This window comes from Heterodontus francisci, chromosome 3 (assembly GCF_036365525.1).
Source record: "Heterodontus francisci isolate sHetFra1 chromosome 3, sHetFra1.hap1, whole genome shotgun sequence".
NCBI classification, from domain to species: domain Eukaryota; kingdom Metazoa; phylum Chordata; class Chondrichthyes; order Heterodontiformes; family Heterodontidae; genus Heterodontus; species Heterodontus francisci.
The window spans coordinates 70,070,051-70,093,735 of NC_090373.1; the positions used below are offsets into that span (position 1 = coordinate 70,070,051).

A 23,685-nucleotide genomic window follows, 5' to 3' on the forward strand; every position below is an offset into this window, starting at 1 on the left:
GTTGAGGGATGATCTAATTGATGTATTTAACATAGTAAAGTAATTCAATAGGGTAGATAATAAACTGCTTCCTCTGAGAGAATACAGAACAAGGAGGCATAACCTTACAATTGCAGCTAGACCATTTAGGAATGAAGTCAGGAAGCATCTTTTCATTCAAAGAACGGTAGAAATTTGGAACTCTGCTCCCAAAAGGCTGTGGATACTGGGTCAATTGAAATTTTCAAGACTGAGATTTATAGATTTTTGTTAGGTAAGGGAATCAAAGGATACAGAGCAAAGCCATGTAAATGGTTTTGAGTTACAGATCAGCCATGATCTAGTTAAATGGTGCAACAGACTTGAGTGGCTGTATGGCCTAAATCTGTTTCTATGTTGCAAATCTAGGTTCTTGTATGTATGCATTTAGAATGTTATTACTTATCTTCCTAGATTTTAGAAAGGTGCTGTGGTTCTGTTTCACTGACATCATCTTGAGTGTTTCTGTTCTAAACAAGAAGTCAGAAATAAATATATATTTTTGTAAAATCTTATTTTCTACTGTAATTTCAATTATACAACTATATAGCACAAAGCATAGTAAAGAAATGCATATATGCAGCAAAACAGAGTCTGCGTACTATCTATAACCATCTATGATCAATAGAGTACTGTAGTTAAGGAAAATGAGAAATATTTTGGGGTAAATTTTCAATTTGCCACTCAGACGTAAAACTGGAATTGCAGAATAGTCATGCAATAGGAATAAAAATTGGACCTTTTCTATAATGGGCAGTGATTCACAACATTGTTTTATACCTAGACAGCAAATTGCAAATCACCCACCCCTCACACCCCCACCCATGCCCCAATATGTAGGTGGTCATATATTCTTGTTATTAAATACGTTGAAAATGAATTAAACAGACCAGTTTATAAAATGTTTTAATGGTGAATTTGATTTTGGGTAATAGTGTTCCATTTCTGGTCATCACAAGATTGTGAAACCATCAATATAAGTATCCATATTTAGAGCAAGTTAAAATTATTTCCCCCACATTCTGTTGTAAGTTGTGTGTTTAGCATTTGTTCTTTGCACTCAAACTGCTGTCTTATGCGGGTTTTGGTCTTTCGTATATCGGCATGTACAGCCGGCATGTAGTCTCATGGGCCCTTTTTAATATTTCTCCCTGGTACCTCTGTGGCACCACTAACTAGTGAACTACTATCCACTCCTTGCTCTCAGGTCTGTGAGGAGAACTCCATTTCCTCACTAGTACCTCATTCTTTAAATATTAGCAATCAGGGACTCCCTCTGCTTCACTTTCAGACTGGGCAGCCTGTGCTAACTTTGGCAATACTGGGTCAGCTCGCTGAGTCTCAGCTAGGGAAAATCCATTTAATTCACTCCCTGGGTCTCCTAACTTTCCAAAGAAAGTCTCAGACAAGCAGACCTCATTGTCATTTGCCTGCAGTGCCAATGCAGTCTCCTCTGGGGTAGCTGGTTTGATCATGGCCTGATCCACTACACATTCAGGGAAACTGCAGGGAACCATCTCCTCCACTGCCCTGTCTCTCTGACCTCCTGCGGTCTTTCTTTCACTACTGGAGGGGCTACCACCTTCACCCCCGCCAGATCATTACCTAGGAGCAGGTCAACCCCATCCACAGGCAAACTAGGGACAATTCCTATGGTCACCGGTCCCGAAACTAGATTAGATTTTAGATTAGAGATACAGCACTGAAACAGGCCCTTCGGCCCACCGAGTCTGTGCCGACCATCAACCACCCATTTATACTAACCCTACACTAATCCCATATTCCTACCAAACATCCCCACCTGTCTCTATATTTCCCTACCACCTACCTATACTAGTGACAATTTATAATGGCCAATTTACCTATCAACCTGCAAGTCTTTTGGCTTGTGGGAGGAAACCGGAGCACCCGGAGAAAACCCACGCAGACACAGGGAGAACTTGCAAACTCCACACAGGCAGTACCCGGAATCGAACCCGGGTCCCTGGAGCTGTGAGGCTGCGGTGCTAACCACTGCGCCACTGTGCCGCCCCCAGGTCGGACACCAGGTGCACCTTGTGTACAGGTACAGACGTACACTGCCCTCCAATACCATTCACCACCATTTTGGTGTTCACTGCACTCTCTGGGGGAAAGGTCAGGCCTTTTCCCAGCAAAAGGGATCTAGTGACCCCTGTGTCCCTGAAAATCACTATGGGCTTGCTTGCCCCACTCGAGGGGTATGGGGTTACTGTCCCTTCAGACACAAAACCCTGATAGCCTTCAGGAGTCCTATTAACTTATCCTGCACTGGCCATAGTAAGCTTCCTGGATTACACTTTTACTGCAGTTACAGCAATGGCTTGTTCTTGCTGTGCTTTGCATCAGGGTCCCGTCTTCACTGAGCGGGTGTGCCCTGATTAACCCTACCAGTTTCCCCTTTAGTTTCCAGCAGTCAGCTTTTAAATTCCCTGCTTTATTACAATGGAAGTACACAGGTCTCTGGGTCTCACTCTTGCTCACAGCACCTTCCTTTTTGGCTGGAGGAGGTCCCCCTGTGTCTCCTGCTTTCCTTTCTCTCCCAGAACTGCCTGGGCTTCTATCACCTTTTGTCCTATTCGGATTTGTGGGGGTGACTAGGAAAGGCTCTCCCCTGGGAAATTGACTTATAAATTAAAGCAAACTCATCAGCCAGGACAGCCACTTGCCGGGCTCCCTGAACCTGCTGCTCCTCTACATGGATCTTTATTGAGAGAGACAGAGAGTTTTAAATTCCTCTAACAGAATTACTTCTCTGAGATTCTCATAGCTGAGCTGTATTTCAAGAGCCCTCAGCCACTGGTCAAAATCCAGCTGCTAACTTCTTTCAAACTGCAGATAAGTTTGATTGGCTTGCTTTTTGAGGTTTTAAACTTTTGGCAATCAGCTTCGGGTACTAATTCATATGCCCCAAGGGTAGCATTTTTGGTCAGTTCATAATTTGATGAACTCTCATCTGGCAACAAGGAATGAACCTCATGGGCTTTTCTGGTTAGTTTGCTTTACAATAAAAGAGACAAGGTCTCAGCTGGCCATTTTAGCTGCCTTGCCAGTTTCTCAACAGATATAAAAAAGGTTTCCACATCTTCCTTATTGAATTTTGGAATTGATTGAGTGAGGATTCTTTCTGGTTATTCTTTCTCTCGCTCTCTCTCTCTCTCCTGCCTTTCATTCTCTTCACGTTCCTTTTGGAAGATTCTCTCTTTCTCCCTCTCCTGCCTCTCTCTCTCTTTTTTCTCTAATTCAAGTTTCCTTTGTTCCAACTGTATCTTTGCTAACAAAACCCTGTCGGACTCTGCTTCTAACCCTGTTTCTGCTTCTTCAGATTCAAGGGAAAAATGGTTGGCCACTAGCTTTAGGAGTTCAGACTTCCTAGCCTTGCCACGTACACTGCTCAGCCATTTTCCTCAACTCCTCCATAGACAGTGCTTTTCACTTATCCCAAGTTACTTCACCCTGGTTTTGGAGAGCTACTTGCTTCAGTTGCAGACATGTTAGTATTCAATCACACACAACCACAAGAAAACCTGTATTAATCTTGCTCCTATTTTTTGATTGGGAACTATTTTGGCTTCCCACTTCCAATTTTTCTTGTTTGTCTGTGGGTAAAATTCCAGATGCTAGCACCCAAATTTCTGTTACGACCAGGTGAGAAAGGTGTCTAGGGGTCTTTTACTGTCTTCACCTGGTCTTATTGTAACAGGGTTTAATTTTTAAACACATTGTGTTTGAGCTCCCCCTTGGTGAAGCCTTATTCACCACTTTCCAATTATAAGGCAAGGAAATGAGCACACCAGGTTTTCTTAGGTTTAAAGAAGAAAAGTGAAATTTATTAAAACTTAAACTCTAATACAGTTAACGCCTACGGATATATGATGCGCCCATGCTAGCATGCACATGCAAATAAGGACAGAAAAGAGCAGAAGAGAAATAGAGAAATTTGAGGCAATATCAGAAGTTTCTTGTTTACTGTGCTTCGAGCTCACTGTAGTCCTTTTGTAAGTAGTCTTGCTTTTCATTGGGGCCCAGTATTCTTCTTAAACCTTGTTCACTGTAGGAGACGTTTCTCTCTTGGGGTTCATGTGGGTCTTCAGTTCCGTGAGAAAGAGATGAGAGCAGACAGGAGAGAGATCTTTTCAGTCCAGGAACAAACAGCTTTCTGAGTTCAAATTCCTTGTGGCACATTCAAATTAAAAAAAACTCCAACAGTTAGTTGGTCATGTGACTAAACTGGTCTGACCACGTTTGCCAGTGTAATCAGCCATCTTAGCAGTTAACCTGGAATGCCAGCCTCTCCACCTTCAATGTCTGGTAATCAAAAGTCCATTGTGGATTAAATTGGAGCAGGGAGTAGCCCTTTTGTCCGTTCCAAGTACTGTCTGTTACTATGCAAAAAAGGTCTTTCCAGCGAGGGGCCTGGCAATTCCTTGTGATAGGCCCTCTTTTCTTCCGAGCAGCAATTTTAAGTTTTAATATTCATGTGGCGAAATAATGTGTGCCTCATTCTTGGCAGGTGGGGCCTGCATGACACACTCATCATATGAAGCGTCAGTGCGAGAAATGCAAACTTCTCCTGTATGAGTGTCCAGTGTCAGCAACAGCATCAAGAGTTGCAAACTACAATTCTCTCTATTTTTTTCTCAACAGTATGCCTTAAAACTAATCTCAGATAACAACCTTAGAACATCAGTGGAAATTCTTCCACTTTTCACACCAGCTATCCTTATTGTGATTAGTTCCAAATTGTCAGCAGTTTTATGTATGACTTGCACCTATTAGAATTTGAATTGAAATTGCACATTTTATTTAGGACCTGTCACACTTGGAGGCAGAGGGAGTGTTGGCTCTTTCAAGTCAATGGGTGTAGATGGCCCTGACGACCGTGTTGATAAGGCAATTCTAGGCATTCAATCATTTAGCCAACCATTGTTCTGGTGAGGCTGGGTGAGACTTTTCATCTCCAGTTTTAATCTTCTGGTGTTTCAAATATAAATTGCAGTGGCCATCTCGGCTGCCAGTTTTTTTGAAAAGTTACTTGTAAGATCTTTCCATTAAAAGTCTAATGTAAGGTTCCAACCCATTAAATTAATATTTCTCCTTTGGCATATAGGGTTTTCATGACAAAATCAAGAAATAATGGGGGCTTGTAGGAAAGGTACTGCAATAATCATGGGTGATCTTAATCTTCACATAGATTGGATTACTCAAATTGGCAAAAGTAGCCTGGAGGATGAGTTCATAGAGTGTATTAGGGACAGTTTCTTAGAACAATATATTCTGGAACCAACCCGGGAGCAGGCTATATGAGACATGGTAATGTGTAATGAGATAAGATTCATAAATGACCTCATAGTAAAGGATCCTCTAGGCAAGAGTGATCATAACATGATAGAGTTTCACATTCCGTTTGAGGATTAGAAGTTTGGATCTGAAACTGGTGTCTTAAACTTAAATAAAGGCAATTACAAGGGTATGAAGACAGAATTGGCTTAAGTGGACTGGAAAAATAAGTTAAAAGGTAAGACAGAGAAGAAGTGACAGACATTTAAGAACATAGTTCCTAATTCTCAACAAAGATATATTCTACTGAGAAAGAAACACTCTATGAGAAGGATGCACCATCCACGGCTAATAAAGGAAGTTAAGGATGGTATCAAATTGAAACAAAAGGCATACAATGCTGCAAAATTAGTGGTAGGCCAGAAGATTGGGAAAATCTTAGATACCAGCTAATGATGACCTAAAAAGAGAGAAATTAGAGTATGAGAATAAACTCTCAAGAAATATAAAAACAGACAGTAAAAACTTCTACAAATGTATAAAAAGGAAGAGAGTAGCTAAAGTAAGTGTTGGTCCCTTAGAGGATGAGACTGGGGAATTAATAATGGGAAACAAGGTAACGGCAGAGACTTTGAACAAGTATTTTGTATCTGTCTTCACAATAGAAGACATAAAAAGCATCCCAAGAATAGCAGAAAATTAAGAGGCAAAAGGGAGGGAAGAACTTAAAACAATCACTATCACTAGAGAAAAAGTACTAGGAAACCTAATGGGACTAAAGGCTGACAAGTCACCCAGATCTGATGGCCTGCATCCAAGGGTCTTTAAAGAAGTGGCTGCAGAGATACTGGATGCATTGATTGCAATCTTATAAAATTCCCTAGATTCTGGAAAGGTGTCAGTGGATTGGAAAAATACAAATGTAACACCTCTATTCAAGAAAGGGGGACAACAGAAAGAAGGAAACTATAGGCCAGTTAGCCTAACATCTGCCATTGGGAAAATGCTAGAATCCATTATTAAGGAAGTAGTGGCAGGACATTTAGAAAATCATAATGCAATCAAGCAGAGTCAACATGGTTTTATGAAAAGGAAATTGTGTTTAACAAATTTATTAGAGTTCTTTGAGGATGTAACAAGCAGGCAGGATAAAGGGGAACCAGTAGAAGTACTGTATTTGGATTTCCAAAAGGCATTTTGATAAGATGCCACATAAAAGGTTACTACACAAGATAAGAGCTCATGTTGTTGGGGTAATATATTGGCATGGATAAATGATTGGCTAACTAACAGAAAACACAGTCGGGCATTTTCAGGATAGAAAACTGTAACTAGTGGAGTACCACAACGTTCAGTGCTGGGGCCTCAACAATTTATGATCTATATTAATGACTTGGATGAAGGGACCGAGTGTATTGTAGTCAAATTTGAGAGCAATACATAGATAGGTAGGAAAGCAAGTTGTGAGGAGGACACAAAGGTTAAGTGAGTGGGCAAAAATTTGGCAGATGGAGTATAATGTGGGAAAATGTGAGGTTGTCCACTTTAGCAGGAAGAATAGAAAAGCAGAATATTATTTACATGGAGAGAGACTGCAGAATGCTGCAGTACAAAGGGACCTGAGTGTCCTTGTACATGAATCACAAAAAAGTAGGATGCAGGTACAGTAAGTAAATAGTAAGGCAAATAGAATGTTGGTGTTTATTACCGGGGGGGGGGGGGGGGGGCGGGGGGGTGGTGATTGGGGTGGAGTATAAAAGTAGGTAAGTCTTGCTACAACTGTGCAGGGCATTGGTGAGACAACCTCTAGAGTTTGGTCTCCTTATTTAAGGAGGGATATACTTGCATTGGAGGCAGTTCAGGGAAGGCTCACTAGGCTGATTTCTGGGATGAAGGGGTTGTCTTATGAGGAAAGGTTGAGCAGGTTGGGCCTATACTCATTGGAGTTTAGAAGAATGAGAGGTGATCTTATTGAAACATGTAAGATTCTGAGGGGGTTTGACAGGGTAGATGCTGAGAGGATGTTTCCCCTCTTGGGGGAACCGAGATAGCAGTTTCAAAATAAGGGATCTCCCTTTTCAGAGGAATTTTTTCTCTAAGAGGGTCATTAATCTTTGGAATTCTCTTCCCGAGAGCAGTGGAGTCTGGGTCATTGAATATATTCAAGGATGAGTTAGACAGATTGTTGACCTACAAGAGAGCCAAGGTTTATGGGGGGCAGGCAGGAAAGTGGAGTTAAGACCATAATAAGATCAGCCATAATCTTTTTGAACAGTGGAGCAAGCTTGAAGGACTGAATGGCCTATTCCTGCTCCTATTTCTTATGTTCTTGTGTACATACTTTGTATATTGGATTCCCAGTATGTTTTCTGTTTGTACCATGAAGGTAATTATAAGAATTTGCATTCCTGACACAGAGTTTTTTCCCCTGGCAATGCATATTTGGAATTTTTAATACATTACCCAAATTTTAACTTGCAGTTTCTGCAGGTGAATCTCAACGACGAGAGCAAATTCATAAATGTACACCATACATACATATAAATATACAGTAATGAGAAATATATAGCAATGACAAACTATTAGCTTAGAATATGCTAGGAAAAAGGAACGTAACTGAACAATATCTAACTGCAGTGCTATTGAACATCAGGACTGATTACACAATCAAGTATTCCCAGGATGAAGTTGTGCCCAAATTTCCTGTGATCCAATCTGCAAATGTCGCTCCCTACTGGAGGTGCCGGATTGTGGAATCACCCCGTAAATGATATCTTAAGGCAACAAGTACAAATAAAATGGTCCTGATATTGCAGTGACTGTAACAGCCTCATTCGTCAAGTAGTTTGGAAGGGTAATTTTACAACTTCATGCCTCCAGCTGTGGCTACCAATTGGACATTTAGGTGTATGTTGCATATTGTCTTCTGACCATTTAAATGAAGAAATGATTGTTCATTGTGTTTTCTTTATTTTGAGCTTATGAGTAAAGTTGTAAGGCAATGGTATATTGACATAGGGAGTGAAATTATAGTTCTGTGGTTGTTATCTCATGAGCTGAGTCATGAATTCCTGGTTTAAGTAGGAGTTACAATGCATGTATCTCAGTGAGCCAGTACTGCATGACATTTTACGGTTTAGATAAAGGTTACAAATGACTCATTTTGAGTCTGCTGTAATTAGGCCATAGTTGACTCATATGTTTTTAACAGGGTTGCTCACATTTTTTTTAACAAATACAAATCTATACAAATAAGAAGTATTCTATCAATCCCATTTAGTGCAATCTGTTAATATATCAACTGACAAATCCGATAGTTGCATTACTGGATTTGCTGGAATATTAACTGTCGTGAGAATCCTGAGTGAGAAGGAGTTTCCAGGTGTTAGGTGTTTATGGTTCTTAACGGAGTAATGTTTTGTGTAAGCTGCACAATTGATGAACAGTTTCCAGTCAGCAGCAGTGTGATACCTGTGTCGTGGGAAGTTAAGCCAACCAATTACAGCTCAGCCATGATAATTGTAATTTAGTACTTTAACAAGCAGGAATGAACCTTCTGACCCCTATAACACAGGGTTTGCCTAGTGATTCATATGTGTTGATTGGAAATTTGTGGATGTGAAATGAAAGGCAAGCTTTTTGAGACGCAAAGTATTTTTCCTATTCAGGAAGTAGTGTCCAGGTAGGGGGGTGGCAATCATCAAGACAGGAATGTCGCCCCCAGTCCATTCAGCAAGAAGCTCTTCTCTTAAGGAAATAACAGCCGGTTCAATATTATCAGCAACACCCAAACAATTTGGTTGAGGTAAGAAAATGGCTTCATGCTATTATGACAAACAAAGAACATCTTTATTTTCAATTACCAGGCCATGAGCACCATCAGTGGGCATTCATGGGAACTTAAGTTGTAAACAGGTCTGCAGAAAATGGTAATGAATCTCATGGGGTTTATAGAATCTAAAGCAGTGACTGAGGCCAAAGTATTTGCAAAGCAAAAGTGGTGAGGAAAGGCAGGGAGAGACCAAGAAAAAAGTGGTTTTGTAATAAAATTTGTATTGGAAATATATAGATGAATCCCTAAATGGTTCAAGTAACACAGGAACATGCTGCTGTTAACTTCAGATTAAAAAGTCAGAAATTAGTTAAAGAAAGAGATGTGAACAATAGGTGATATATTTTATGATTCTGAATTGGCAGTGAGGTACCTTGCCTGCCACCAGCACATAGCAGGAAGTTGAGGACAAGTTCAAGCTGGGACAAGGGGGCAATAAGTTCAATTCATTTAAAAATAAATTTAGGACTGATGGGAAGAGGTTCCTCTGTTTTTTAAACCGAAGAGTGATTAACACATGGAATGGATTTGCATGCAGGCTGGTGGGGCTAAACCATGGAATCATTTAAGAAATTGATTCATCTTGAGATAGTGGAGGGGTCTCTAAGGTCTTTCTAGATCGAAAAACTTAGATGGCCCTCACTTGTGTCAATCTGATGAATCCAACTAAGGCTCTGGTACTGTAAACTTGAACTAGATTTGCAGTATTCAGTTGAGATACCTTAATGATATGTTACTATAATTCCAATACCAAGACATTTTTCTGTTTGTGATAACTATGTTACTCCAGTGTATGGTAACAAATGTAACATTCAAGGATTATAGTATGTTAAAAAAAGACGGTGTAGTATCTAATTTAGGGAAACCTGGGATGTAAACAAAGCTGAAGTTGTGGAAAGTTACACAATTAATTACTGTGGTTAGATATCTTTAATGTGAAAATGGACAAAGCTAACACTTGGGATATACTGGAGACCACTAAGTCAGCAAAACAACAACAAATTGTATTTAAAAAGCGCCTTTAACATAATAAAACGTTCTAAGGCGCTTCACAGAGGCATTATCAAACAATATGACACTGAGCCATATGAGGAGATATTCAGGCAGATGATCAAAAGCTTGGTCAAAGAGATAGGTTTTAAGGAGTGCCTTAAAGGAGGAAAATGAGGTAGAGAGGCAGTGAGGGGGTTTAGGGAGGGAATTCCAGAGCTTGGGCTCTAGGCAGCTGAAGGCACAGCCATCAATAGTGGAGCAATTTAAAAGCAAAAGAAAGACAGCTTGCCCTCAGATGAGATATAGAGAGCTTGTGAGAACACAAAAGTTATTTTAATGGACAAAATGTAAACCAAATACAAATTGGGAATTACCAAGTGGTTTGGAGTAATAGTAAATCTTTGCCCTGTAGAGACAAGAAATGTGATCTGGCAACTCCCAAGTTAATTTAATGCAGAAACAGTCGCTAAGTCCCACATTATCTGAATTGAGGAAGGAGTTGCACACCAGACCCTGCCACAGCTGATTTAAGGAAGCCCCAACTGGCACCCCATTCATAATGACTGGAATTATCTTCCTGCTTGACTTGGAAAGTGTCTTTGTTCTTGACTCCCCATGAACAACACCACAGGAGATTAACAACTCTTTTATAAAAAAAAAATGGCAGTTGAACAGTAAGAAAGACTTAGAATCATAGCACCAGGGAAAAATTATGGCACAGAAGGATACCATTCAGCCCGTTGTGTCTGTGCCGGACAACTTGTACTGATATTGTCCTTTTCATGATCTCAGGATTTCCAAAGTGCTTTACAATCAATGAAGTGCTTTTGAAGTGTAGTCACTGTTGTAATGTAGGAGACACAGAAGCCAATTTGTGCACAGCAAGCTCCCACAAACAGCAATGAGATAATGAGACAATCTATATTTTAGTGATGTTGGTTGAGACATATATGTTGGCATTCAGAAGGGAAAATATGAGCTATATACACTTTCTAAGCAGAACCTCTAAACAAATCTGCAGGGATGGATGGTATTTATGTTGAAGTACTACAAAAAGGGGAGAAGATTCCTGAGATATTAATGGCCATTATGAAGCAGTCACTGGACACTTGGGAAATATTGTTAATTGGTAATATAGGAATGAAAGAACAGCAGTAGGCCATTTAGCTCCTCAAACTTGTTCTGTCATTCAATTAGATTGTAACTAAACTGTACCCTAACCTTATTTTTCTGCCTTTGCTCCACATTCCTTGATAGCTTTACCTAACAAAATCCATCGATCTCGGGACAAACCCCACTGTTTGAAACGACTCTCGACCACATCCATCCCATTTCCAGAATTTCTGCTCTTGAGCTTCCCCTCCCTCCCAGAACAATAATCAGAATCCCCTTGTCCTCACCTATCCCACCAGCCTTCACAGTCAATGAATCATCACCACCATCTCCAGAGTGATGCCACCAGCAAACATATCTTCCCCTTCCCTTTCAGCATTTGAAAGGAACCATTTCCTCCACATTCTGGTCCACTCTTCCATCACACCCAACACCCGCTTCCTTTCCCATGTAAGGGCAGGAAATGCAACATCTGGCCTTTCATCTCTTCCCTTCCCATTCTCCAAGGCCCCAAACACACCTACCAGGTGAAACAGCAATTTACTTGTACGACTTTCAGTTTAATATATTGCATTCACTACTCATGATGTGGTGTCTTCTACATTGGGGAGAACAAATGCAGACTGTGACTGCTTTGCTGCACATTTCCTTTGGTCCGCAAGCATGACCCTGATCTTGTAGCTTGCCGTTTTTAATTTTTTACCTCATTCCCACTTTGACCCCTCTTTCTTCAGCCTCCTACAATGTTCCAATGAAGCTCAATTGAAGTTTGAGGAATAACACAGCATCTTTTGATTAGGCAGTTTACAGCATTCCAGACTCAACACTTCCAGATCACTGCTCCCATTTTTTTCAGATAGGAGGTGCTGGTAGTAATTCTGATGCTGCTAGTTACAGCTCCTACATCTTCTTTTGTTTCTTTTGTTGTCCTATTACCACCCACTTTTTGTATTGCACCATCATTCCATTTGCCATTTAAACCACTCCTACTGTCCACACCATCACAAATCTTCTCTCTTGTTCTTTCCTTCCCAACTCCCCTCCCCCCATACTTACTTACGACCTGTTACACCTATCAGGAGAGATCTGAATTATGAAAGAACGATTTGCATTTATATAGACCATAGTTTTGGGCTCTATGTCAATAGGGTACAGCATAAATTAGCTAGGTCCTGCTTGGTGTGAGGTTTTGCTCACTCTGTCTCGTTCCCAATCTCCCATCTATAGGTCCAAGATGGGTCCTGCCAAGGGTGAGGGATCACTGTGGCGACGTGCATCTCCTCTGCTGTCTTGTCCACACCCAGGTATGCCTGGAGTGGGAGCATGTGGTCTCTGTCTGTATGATGCAGGCCTTCTGCACCCAGTGGGAACTGTAATGAACCAGAATGGAGAGTGGGCACAAGCAGCAATATTATCATTCACTGTTATAAGTTTTCTTTGTTTCTTTTTATTAGTTAAGTTCTTTCTATTAGTTGTGCCCCTTTTGGAGGGGAAGGGTGATAGACGTAGTATTTTACACTGGATTAGACTGGCCTAGTGCACTACCGGCCGACTGAATAGAGAAGCAATTCTGCTCTAAAATAAAAACAAGAAATGCTGGAACCACTCAGCAGGTGTGGCAGCATCTGTGGAAAGAGAAGCAGAGTTAACGTTTCGGGTCAGTGACCATTCTCCGGAACTCAAAGCAATTCTGCTCTGTTACCCGCGCATGCGCGACTGAGGATGCCTGCCGCGCGCTGACCGGAAACTTCACTGGTGCCGGGGTAGTGCTTCCGGCAAGGGGGGTTCGGCGCAGGCGCAGGCTGCTTCTGGCAGGGGAGTGCGGGGGGAGCACATGAAACAGCCGGAGGGTGAGTCCTGCCCCCGGCTTCTAGCTGTCGGCGGTTCAGTGGATCGCATTAAAACCGACACCGCGGTCGCCGCTATTACTCGGGTGGTTGAAACAGCACAAGCAGATTGATCCATCCGCCCAGAGGGAAAGGAGCTCCCCCACCCCCCCCACGTTCCTCCTTCCCCTGTCTGCCCACCTGGTTGGGTATCAAGGATCCCACAGCACTACTTGAATAGAAGGTTTCCTGCCCAGAATTTATCCCTCGGTCAACATCACTAAAAACATTAGCTGGTCAGTTCTCTCATTGCTGTTTGTAGGATCTTGCAGTGCATAAATTCTCTCCCCTGTTTCCCTATGCTACAACAGTGACTATATTTGAAAAGTAACCCATTGGCTTTGAAAAGCTTTGGGACTTCCTAAGTATGAAAAGGCTACGTAAACGCACGTTATTACTTACGTTTTGGGCAGAAGCCCGAAAACAGTTCTTAGGCCTCCTATTTGCATATGCAAAGTGGCGCAGTGCCAATGAATTTTTAAACCAATACCTCAGAACTTGGAGGGGAGTTTGCCTTTGTAAATTAGAAAAGAGGGAAATTACTTCGACAAAGGGGGAAAGTGACCGTTGAGGTAGCTTTTGGGAAGTGTATGTTTAATAGTGCCAGCAGGGTAAGTGTTCTGTTTCTGCTGACACCCCTCCTGCGTTTAAACTTGCCCTAAGATATTTTGTTTATTATTAGAATAAACTATGATTAACTTTAACATCTTATTTTATTCATTTCATCTGTTGCTTAAACTTGTATTTATACACCACCTTTAAGAAAGTAAAACACCCCAAGGTGTTTCACAGGAGAGTTACCAAACAGAATTTGACACTGAGCTATCTAAAGACAGAAGCTTGGTTAAATAGCTTAATTTTAAGAAGCATCTTAATGGAGGATGGAGCCAAAGAAAGGTGGAGAGGATTATGAGGAAATTCCTGAGCTTGGGGCCCAGCCAGCTGAAGGCATGACCACTAACGGTGGAGCTAGTAAAATCGAGAATGTACAAGAGGCCAGAATTGGAGGAGTCTAGAGATCTCCGAGTTATAGGGCTGGCAGAGATTGCAAACATAGAGAGGGAAAAGACCGACGAAGAGATTTGAAAACAGAATTTTAAAGTTGAGGTGTTACTGGACCGGGAGCCCAGCAAACAGAGGTGATGGGTGAACGGGACTTGGTGTGAATTAGGATACAACATCAAAAGTTTTTGATGAGTTCAAGTTGTTGGAGAGGTGAGCATTGGAACTAACAAATGCATGAATGATAGTTTAGTTTAGAGATACAGCACTGAAACAGGCCCTTCGGCCCACCGAGTCTGTGCCGACCATCAACCACCCATTTATACTAATCCTACACTAATCCCATATTCCTACCACATCCCCACCTGTCCCTATATTTCCCTACCACCTACCTATACTAGGGGCAATTTATAATGGCCAATTTACCTATCAACCTGCGAGTCTTTGGCATGTGGGAGGAAACCGGAGCACCCGGAGGAAACCCACGCAGACACAGGGAAACCCACGCAAACTCCACACAGGCAGTACCCAGTATTGAACCCGGGTCGCTGGAGCTGTGAGGCTGCAGTGCTAACCACTGTGCCGCCCCAGTTTCAGTAGCAGATGAGCTGAGGCAGGGGCGGATTCGGGTGATGTTGCTGAGGTGGAAGTTGGTGGTCTTGGTGACGGATAGAATATGTAGTCAGATTCGTATGTTTGTATCTGACACCAAAAGTGTGAATGGTCTATTTAGCCTCAGACAGTTTCCAGGAGAGGGATGAAGTCGGTGGCTAGGGAACAGAGTTTGTTGATTGGACCAAAGAAATTGGCTTTAGTCTTCCTAATATTTAGTTGGAGGAAATTTCTCTTCATCCAGTACTGGATGTTGGACAAGTTGTTTAAGTAGTGAGTGCTGATGTCCCATGTGAGAAGCAATGTCAGATGCACTGTTGAATGTTAAGATTGCTGGAGCACCATGAATGAAAGGTTATAGCGACTGAAATTGCTTGCAGTTTAAATAAAAGTATTTTTACCATTGGAATAAATAAGGGAATCAACATTATTCAGTTTAATTATTAAAATCAGTACTGTGGTTATGATACTGGGCTAGCAGCCATAGATTATGAATTAAAATCCCATCATGGTAAATTGTGAAATAAAAGTATAAAATGCTCAAAATACTCAGCAGGTCTGACAGCATCTGTGGAGAGAGAAGCACATTTAACATTTCAGGAACTTCTCTCAGTTCTTTTTTTTAAATTTGTTCATGGGATGTGGGCATCACTGGCTAGGCCATCATTTATTGCCCACCCCTAATTGCCCTTGAGAAGGTGGTGGTGAGCTGCCTTCTTGAACCGCTGCAGCCCTTGGGGTGTAGGTTGTTAGGAAGGGAGTTCCAGGATTTTGACCCAGCAAAAGTGAAGGAATGGCGTTATAGTTCCAAGTCAGGATGGTGTGTGGCTTGGAGGGGAACTTGCAGGTGGTGGTGTTCCCATGCATCTGCCACCCTTGTCCTTCTAGGTGGTAGAGGTCACAGGTTTGGAAGGTGCTGTCGAAGGAGCCCTGGTTAGTTGCTGCAGTGCATCTTGTAGATGGTACACACTGCTGCCACGGTGGTGAAGGGAGTGAATGTTTGAAGGTGGTGGATGGGGTGCCAATCCAGCGGGCTGCTTTGTGCTGGATGATGTTGAGCTTCTTGAGTGTTGGAGCTGCACTCATCCAGGCAAGTGGAGAGTATTCCCTCGCACTGCTGACTTGTGCTTTGTAGATGGTGGACAGGCATTGGGAAGACAGGATGTGAGTTACTCACCGCAGAATTCCTAGCCTCTGACCTCCTCTTGTAGTCACAGTATTTATGTGGTTGGTCTAGTTCAGGTTCTGGTCAGTGGTGACCCCCAGGATGTTGATAATGGGGGATTCAGTGATCATAATGCCATTGGATGTCAAGGGGAGATGGTTAGATTCTCTCTTGTTTGAATGTGGCGTGAATGTTATTTGCCACTTATCACCCAAGCCTTGATGTTGTCCAGGTCTTGCTGCATCTTGACATGGGCAGCTTCAGTATCTGAGGAGTCGCGAATGGTGCTGAACATTGTGCAATCATCAGTGAACATCTCCACTTCTGACCTTATGATGGAGGGAAGGTCATTGATGAAGCATCTGAAGATGGTTGGGCCTAGGACACTACCCTCAGGAACTCCTCTGATTGTTGTGATATTGCTTTAATTGCTTTAGTACTGATTAACATACTACTGAATATGTAAATAGTGTAGTATACATCACAGGAAGTGATGCAAGTTAACATGTGATAGAGTAGTTGGAACATTGTTAGTCAGAAGTTAGCAGTGCATTGAAGTGCTTTCCTAGAATCCTGTTCTTCAATAAGGATCCCTTTGTTTAGTTTGCCAATCATTGTCATAGTGTTTGGTACGTTTGTGTTAAGAGCCAATAACAACACTGATTAAAGATCATCGACCTGAAATGTTAACTCTGTTTCTCTCCACAGATGCTGCCAGACCTGAGTATTTCCAACATTTTCTGTTTGCATTTCCGATTTCCAGTATCTGCAGTATTTTGCTTTTGTATTATGGTAAATTGTGAAATTGAATTTAAAAAAAAATCATGTTTGTGCATTAGTATCAGAAAATGACCATGAAAGTTTTTTTAAAAAATGAACTGATCTTCAGGGTGAGGAACCTGTCATCCTTACTTGATGGCTGACAGGTGATCCAGTTCCAACCCAGATGCCCCCAAGAAGCCTAAGGATGGACAATGAATACTGGCTTGCCATCCCAAAATTTTTTTAAAAATTGAATGATTAAAGTTTTACCATCGAACTAAGAATCATCTGGCTTAGCTTGCAGCTCTTTCACCTTTTTAAATTAGAATGTTGAGGTTTAAACCACATTTTCAGAGGTATCAATTTCTGATGAGGTCTTTATTTAAGGGCCCTGATCTGTCTCTTCAGGTGGATATAAAGGATTCTGTAGTACTCTTTGTAAAAGAACAGGAGTTTCTCCTGTGTTCTAGCCCCGTTCCTCCTCCAACCGATACCAGATCAACTGGTCATTCAGCTCCTTGGTGTTTTAACAACAGTGCTCTGTGCAAATAGGCATGTGTGTTTGGTTGCAGTGATGGAACTTTAAAAGTAAGGAATTACTTTGGGATATCCCAAGGATGTGATAAATCTTTTAACAAATGCAAACTTGTTCTTTATTATTCTCTCCCTAAAGTTGCCCATTATTGAATTTTGGAAGGATGGTGTTTTGCTGATGAGACATTTTGAGTTGTGCTGCTGGCAATCCTACTTTCAAAGAACAAGAAATTAAGTACAGTGTACTGTTGTACTATTCTGCACCTGGTGCTGTATTGAATTAAAATTTTAAAAAGTAAAATTTTTTAATGCAGTAGGTATAAAAGCTGCAACTTTAATGGCAGTAAAAACAAGAAATGCTGGAACCACTCAGCAGGTCTGGCAGCATCTGTGGAAAGAGAAGTAGAGTTAACATTTCGGGTCAGTGACTCTGCTCTTTCCACAGATGCTGCCAGACCTGCTGAGTGGTTCCAGCATTTCTTGTTTTTATTTCAGATTTCCAGCATCCGCAGTATTTTGCTTTTAACTTTAATGGCAGCATTGTTTAACCATTCACTTTCTCCCCTCCCCCATGCCTCTACAAACTGAATTGTTGATATTATAGTTGAGGCATAGTAAATGAAATGGATAGTTTTGTGTGGAGACGATATTTTTGTAGACAATACAAAAACTGAAATTTAGGAATCTGTTTTCTGGTTATTGCAGCAGTCTGTGGTGCAGTTGTTTAGATCAGAGCTTTTCTTGTACATAATCTGCTACGTTTCTAAAATATTTTGGGTATATGAAAGAAAAGGAGAGGTTTAGTAACGCATCAGGTTTTTGGCAGTTTACTGATTAACTTTTTATGCTGCTCTACTGTTTAAGAAAAGTTAAAAATTCACTGAATTTAATGCAGCAGATTTAGACGTAATGGCAAATATAAACAGAGCAAGTCTACATGTCAAAGCTTTAAAAGTTATTTACAATTTAATGGCAGTGAGTGCTCTCTGCACTGCTCTGTTGTTCAACAACACTAGTCTCCAGGATGCAGGCTTTTGGTTTGATAACTGTCATGTAGAGCATTGCAGAATCACCATCAAATTTAATAATCACTTGATTATTGCGATAATTTGGTATTCTACCTTGAGACCTGCTCCATGTTGACACATGGTTGCTACCACTAGGGCTGTGATTTGAGCAAGCTAAAGAATTACCACCACTGGCTGCAGTTAAGAAATGAGGTAAGCTTTCGTCTAACAATTCCAATGCAAGATGCTCTGCCCACAAGCATTGAAGCTCAAAATTTACCCCTAAATCTTCAGGGGAAAATCCAGAAATATTTAATTTCTGATGTACTTAATGCACTGGAAAAGCAGAGCTACTGCTGCTCTATTCTGTATATGATTCATTTGTGCTATTTCTAGTGAGAAAGTTTAAATTACCTGTCATTTTAAACTTGGAAATGGCAGTTACGTCTGGACTACTAACGAGAGTAATCAGCTCAGGTCTCATGATGGATTAAAGGCTGTAGCTTTCCTCTTTTGGACAGCTATATTGAAGAAGCCTTAGGTAAGCAATGGACTGCTGTAAGAGGAGATTACGCCTGTCATCTCAGTGAGACAAACCTCCATCTGTACTGCAGGTATTAACAGATGAAATTGCTTTTCCTCAATCAGATATGTACAACATTAAGACCTAGACGAGTAAAACTTGTTGGAGAAAACATGCTGCTAGTTTAGGTAGGATTCTAAATTTCTTTTTTTATTGCCTCCAGGATTCTACAGATGAACAACATGGAGCTTGGAAAAGCAAAATTGCTGCGAACAGGAATTAATGTATTACATCAAGCTCTTCATCCAATTCATGGAATTGCCTGGACAGATGGAAAGCAAGTTGCTCTCACTGCCATTTACCTAGTCAATGGTGAGGTAATGTTTGGCGACAGCATTGTCATTGGAAGTTTTGAACATGTCAATGGCCTCCATTGGGGTCCTGTTTGTTATACAGGGGCTTTGGCATTGCTTGCTGTTCAGCATAAAAAACATATAACTGTATGGCAGTTACAAAACGGTACATTAGAACACAACAAACTTTTGGTTTCACAAACTTGTGAACTGGGAGAGATTTTTCCAATATTGCAACAAGGCTGTGTTTGGCATCCAAAACACGATGCCTTAGTGGTACTAACAAAGAGAGATGCCTCAGTGTTGTTTGCAGTGCAGATTGACAATCGCAGGGTTAAAGCAGATATCAAAGGCAGTGGTTTGATTCACTGTGCCTGTTGGACTACAGATGGGAATCGTTTAGTGATTGCTGTAGGCAGTGCCCTTCATTCATACATTTGGAATAATACTCAAAAGACGCTTCATGCATGCAATTTCTGCCCCATATTTGATGTCGGAGGATATATCTGTGCAATAGAGGCTTGTTTGGGTTTGCAAGTGGTTGTGACAACTGAATTACCCCTTGATAAAATCTGTGGTCTCAATGCTGGCATTACTTTTGATGTTACACCTATGTCAGAAACTGGATCTTTGTTCTCACGACCCACAATGCTGGCAGTTGATGAAAACTCTTCCATGGATATGAGAAGAAAATCAATAGACTCATCAAGGTCTTTGGCAGAAGGGGCAACACCATCAACATCTGGCCCTTTAGATCTGACCCATCTTCTGGCAAATCATCGAAAGTCTGATCCCAGCCCCCTTGTTCACCTGAAGCGCAGGGATTGCCTTACTGGAAGTGGTCACGACTCATCACATCTGATTCTAGTAACGTTTGGGAGAAAAGTGACAACAACTAGAAAAGTAAGCATCCCTGGGATTCTGGTCCCTGATATTGTAACTTTTGACCCACGTCACTGTACAATCGCTGTATCATCCAACACTTGTAACATGATATTAGTGTATTCAGTGACCCCTTCAAGTATGCCCAACATTCAGAAAATACAGTTGCACAAAAATGAACGACCAAAAGGCTTGTGTTTTCTGAATGAAAGACTACTATTGCTTTTAGTTGGGAGGCAAAAATCAAATGATCTTGCTTTTCTGCCATCTTCAAATTCAGATCGTTATTTAATAAGACTTATGACTAAAAAGATATTGTTAGATGATGGTTCTGTATTATCAGAGACTCTTGGACAGCCTGGCATCAACATCTCTGGAATGAAGAAGTATTTTGAAAATCTGTCCAAAGAAGAGCCAATTACAGGAAAAGAACTATTATTGCCAGGAAATACCACAATTCAATTTCCAGACAGTAGAAAGGGATTAATAGAAGAAGTGAAGAACAGCAGTAGTGAGCAGAGCTCAGAAGCAAGCACTCCAAAACTAACAGAAGGAGTCTCACCCAGTGAGTCTGCAGTGATCTTGAGGAGCTATGATGCAGAACCTGTAAATAGCTCCATAACTAATCATGAACTTCGGCTATCAAATAGGAATTTGATTAGCCCAATCTTGCTTAATGGAGACCAAAATACACAGTCATATGCCAGTACTTCACTGAACAATATTGACAATGCAAATGACAGAATTGAACAACTGTCTAGGAAAATGGAAAGATTGTTTGAAAGCTTCGCAGAGGTGAAGCAGTCCCTTTCTCAAATATCAGATTATTTAAGAAATGGAAAGAAGTCTTCAATGGCCTATCCATCTGATCCTTCCTTCCTTTATGTCATCTGCCAGGTATTTTTTTTTCTGAACAATATTAACTATGCTGTCAAAAGATAGATGTTTAGCTCATACTCTTGATTACAGAAGTCGGAATTGTGCTTTATTTGATTTTGAATGTAATCACTGCTACATGAAGACTTCAAAGTTTTATTCTTCATGCAGTATTCTAAAGAAGAAGCTAAACTTAATCCAGGAACAGTTGAGACAGCACAAAGCTGCTGTATGAGGTGATCAGCTGCAAAGCTTATTGTTAACAGTTGAAACTGGATCTTTTAAAATGCTTGCTTCATTATTCTAATTACTTGGCTGGATACTACTTCATTATTTGCAGTTTAATGTTTATAATTAAAGATGGGAATTTTTATTTTTAATCAAATTAGTTCAATTATTTTAATTTTAGCCATGAAACATCTGAAAATAAAACATTTTATTTGCAAGTTTTTTCAAAATTAAAAGAAACTAAAGTTTACATTGAAACTCCTATCTTTGTTAATAATGAAGACACAAAAGAGCCAATAGTCAAATTGTCAGGTGTTGACTCCTTTTTAATAAGGGACGTCTAACCTGCTATCCTGGGACCACAGACGATCTCCATACTCTAGCAATTCGGCCCTGAAGGCCAGTCTTATAGTTTTCATTTTTTGGTTTGTCCTGTTTGAATTTTGTGGTCTGAAAGGGCCAGTTTTTAGTACTGTTGCCTCATTTGGCGGATAAATCCTGAATCAAAACATCAATATTTTTAGCAACTTAAGATGTATGAAACTTAATGTGAACACAGATTAAACTTTGTATGTATCCCCTCTCCCATCGCAGTACTTTCTCATACCCTGCATTTCCCCTTCTCTTGCATCAGTGCCATTCATCTCACCCTGTACCCTCCATCCACATTCTTCCCTCTAAAAGCCTGCTCGAGTCTGCAAAAAAAAACCCGACCCGAGCCCGACAGAACCACATCCGACCCGAATCCTTCCATTTTTTTTCCCCACACCTGACCCGACCCAACCATCAGTTAACTTACATTCTGTTTTTCACTTTGTTGCTGATCTGCACAAGCTTAAAATAACTGTAACAAAACCACCTTTCTAGTCCAAAAATTAAATTAACAGTGGAGCCACTTACCTGCGATACAGCGTGTCCGACCCGCGCCCGAATGCCGGACCCGGAAGTGCAACCCAGCCCGACCCGACCCCAACCCGACACATGTCGTCGGGTTCGGGTTGGGTAGCAGGCCTTTACTTCTCTCCCCACGCTCCCACGCTTCTCTTTGCCTCTCTCAATTACATTCTAGCTGTCTTATTCTTTCATACCCTTATTTCTTTTTCTGTGTGTCTGTCTCTCTTTCAGGTGTTAGAAAAGGTAGATACCAATTATTGCTTTCAACAGAACTTATGAGTTAAACAGTTGGCTTCAAAATTGATGTTAACATGAAATCACAGTCTCGGACCTGCTGTCTGTATGTCTGTCTTTTCTCTCATCTCAACACGCTCCCTAAAGTTTATGGAATACAAAACAAAAGATACAACAGATGTGCAGTCAGATCATTCTCCGTATCACATACACATGCTGTTTTTTTTTAAAAAGCATACTTCATATACATTTTGCCTCAGAAAAGGTTTTGAAAATTGTCATGTTTTTTAAAATTATTCTGAAAAATCAGAAAAGCTACTGTGTAGAAAGTGCTGGAAGCTAACAAAAAATGTCCCATCAGTACAGTTGACTTGAAAATCCTGCTATAATCTGGAAAGTTAGGCACACTGTCTATTTTCAGACTATATAATCAAAATTCAACTCATGGGACCTGATTTTAACTCTAAGTGAATGGATTTTGAGTGAGTTAAAATTTTGCCCCATATGGACTCAGAGCTCTGGCAAAAATATCAAGGCCAAACTGAAGCATTGAAAGCATTCAGTAGATATATTCTATTTAAAAAAAAAAATTAAACTCTTATTTTGAACTTTGACATTTAAGTTACTGATAAAACAAAGGATAAAAAGGGTACAGAAAGAGTTTTAAGTAATTTGTGGGAATCTGGTGGTCAGATTGCACAGTATCAGAGCTGGATTTATGTAGGCAAATCCCATTCTCAATGGGGACATAAAGAACTTTTCAATGTGGAAAAAGTTAATGCGAAAATATAACAGGAAGTTATGTTATATAGACAGGCAATACGAACATATCAATATATTATGAACAGTGTGAATACATTTGTTGTACCACACTACTTTTGTTGAATACAACTCCATATTAATGCATGATGCTTCCATATTGATCAGTGGTGGTCACAAGCGTATCAAGTATTGAAACATTTTATCTAAAGTTTACTAAATTGGCTTTTTGGGAGGAATAGCATAGCTGATTTTAAATGTGGCTCATAGTGGTGCACATTATTTTAATAATCATGTGCAGCAGTATTGAAATTTAATTGGATTGAGCTGGTTATTGACACAATTTATATTTTTAGTTGGTACATTAAACATTTACAATTGTGTTGAGCCAATGTTCAATGCACCAACTCACATCAGTGACAGAAAATACCTTTAACGCCTGGGGGCTGCAGTTCTCCACATGTTGTCAACATAAATATTGCTAAAGCTTGGATATCTGCTGTAAAGTTTTTGATGTTTAAAAATGAATTCTGTGATCGATGTTATAAATGCATCGTAACATTGGGCTTTTCAAAATGTGCTTCAGTGGTGCTGTGTATTGACTTGTTTCTATGGTTTCCTGCATGATAATCCTGCTGTCACTTGTGAGGGAGTGCTCACCAGACAGTTTTGCCAGACAATGATGGAAACCACCAAAAACCAGTCAATCTACAG

General features: G+C 40.7%; 1 protein-coding gene across 6 annotated transcripts in view; it reads left to right on the plus strand.

The window, feature by feature from the left end:
• The first annotated feature begins 13,036 nt into the window (after nt 1–13,036).
• Nucleotides 13,037–23,685, plus strand: part of wdcp (WD repeat and coiled coil containing) — a 30,366-nt gene continuing 19,717 nt past the window's right edge. For 2 of the 6 annotated variants that reach the window (XM_068023060.1, XM_068023105.1), the window contains exons 1-2: nt 18,192–18,435; nt 18,969–20,877. In XM_068023060.1, coding sequence (XP_067879161.1) covers nt 18,431–18,435; nt 18,969–20,877 — 1,914 coding nt within the window. In that variant the 5' untranslated portion in view covers nt 18,192–18,430. Of the gene's footprint in view, nt 13,377–14,319; nt 14,356–18,191; nt 18,436–18,793; nt 18,837–18,968; nt 20,878–23,685 lie in introns of those variants that run through there. The other 4 variants (XM_068023079.1, XM_068023070.1, XM_068023090.1 and 1 more) reach the window with 4 other exon arrangements.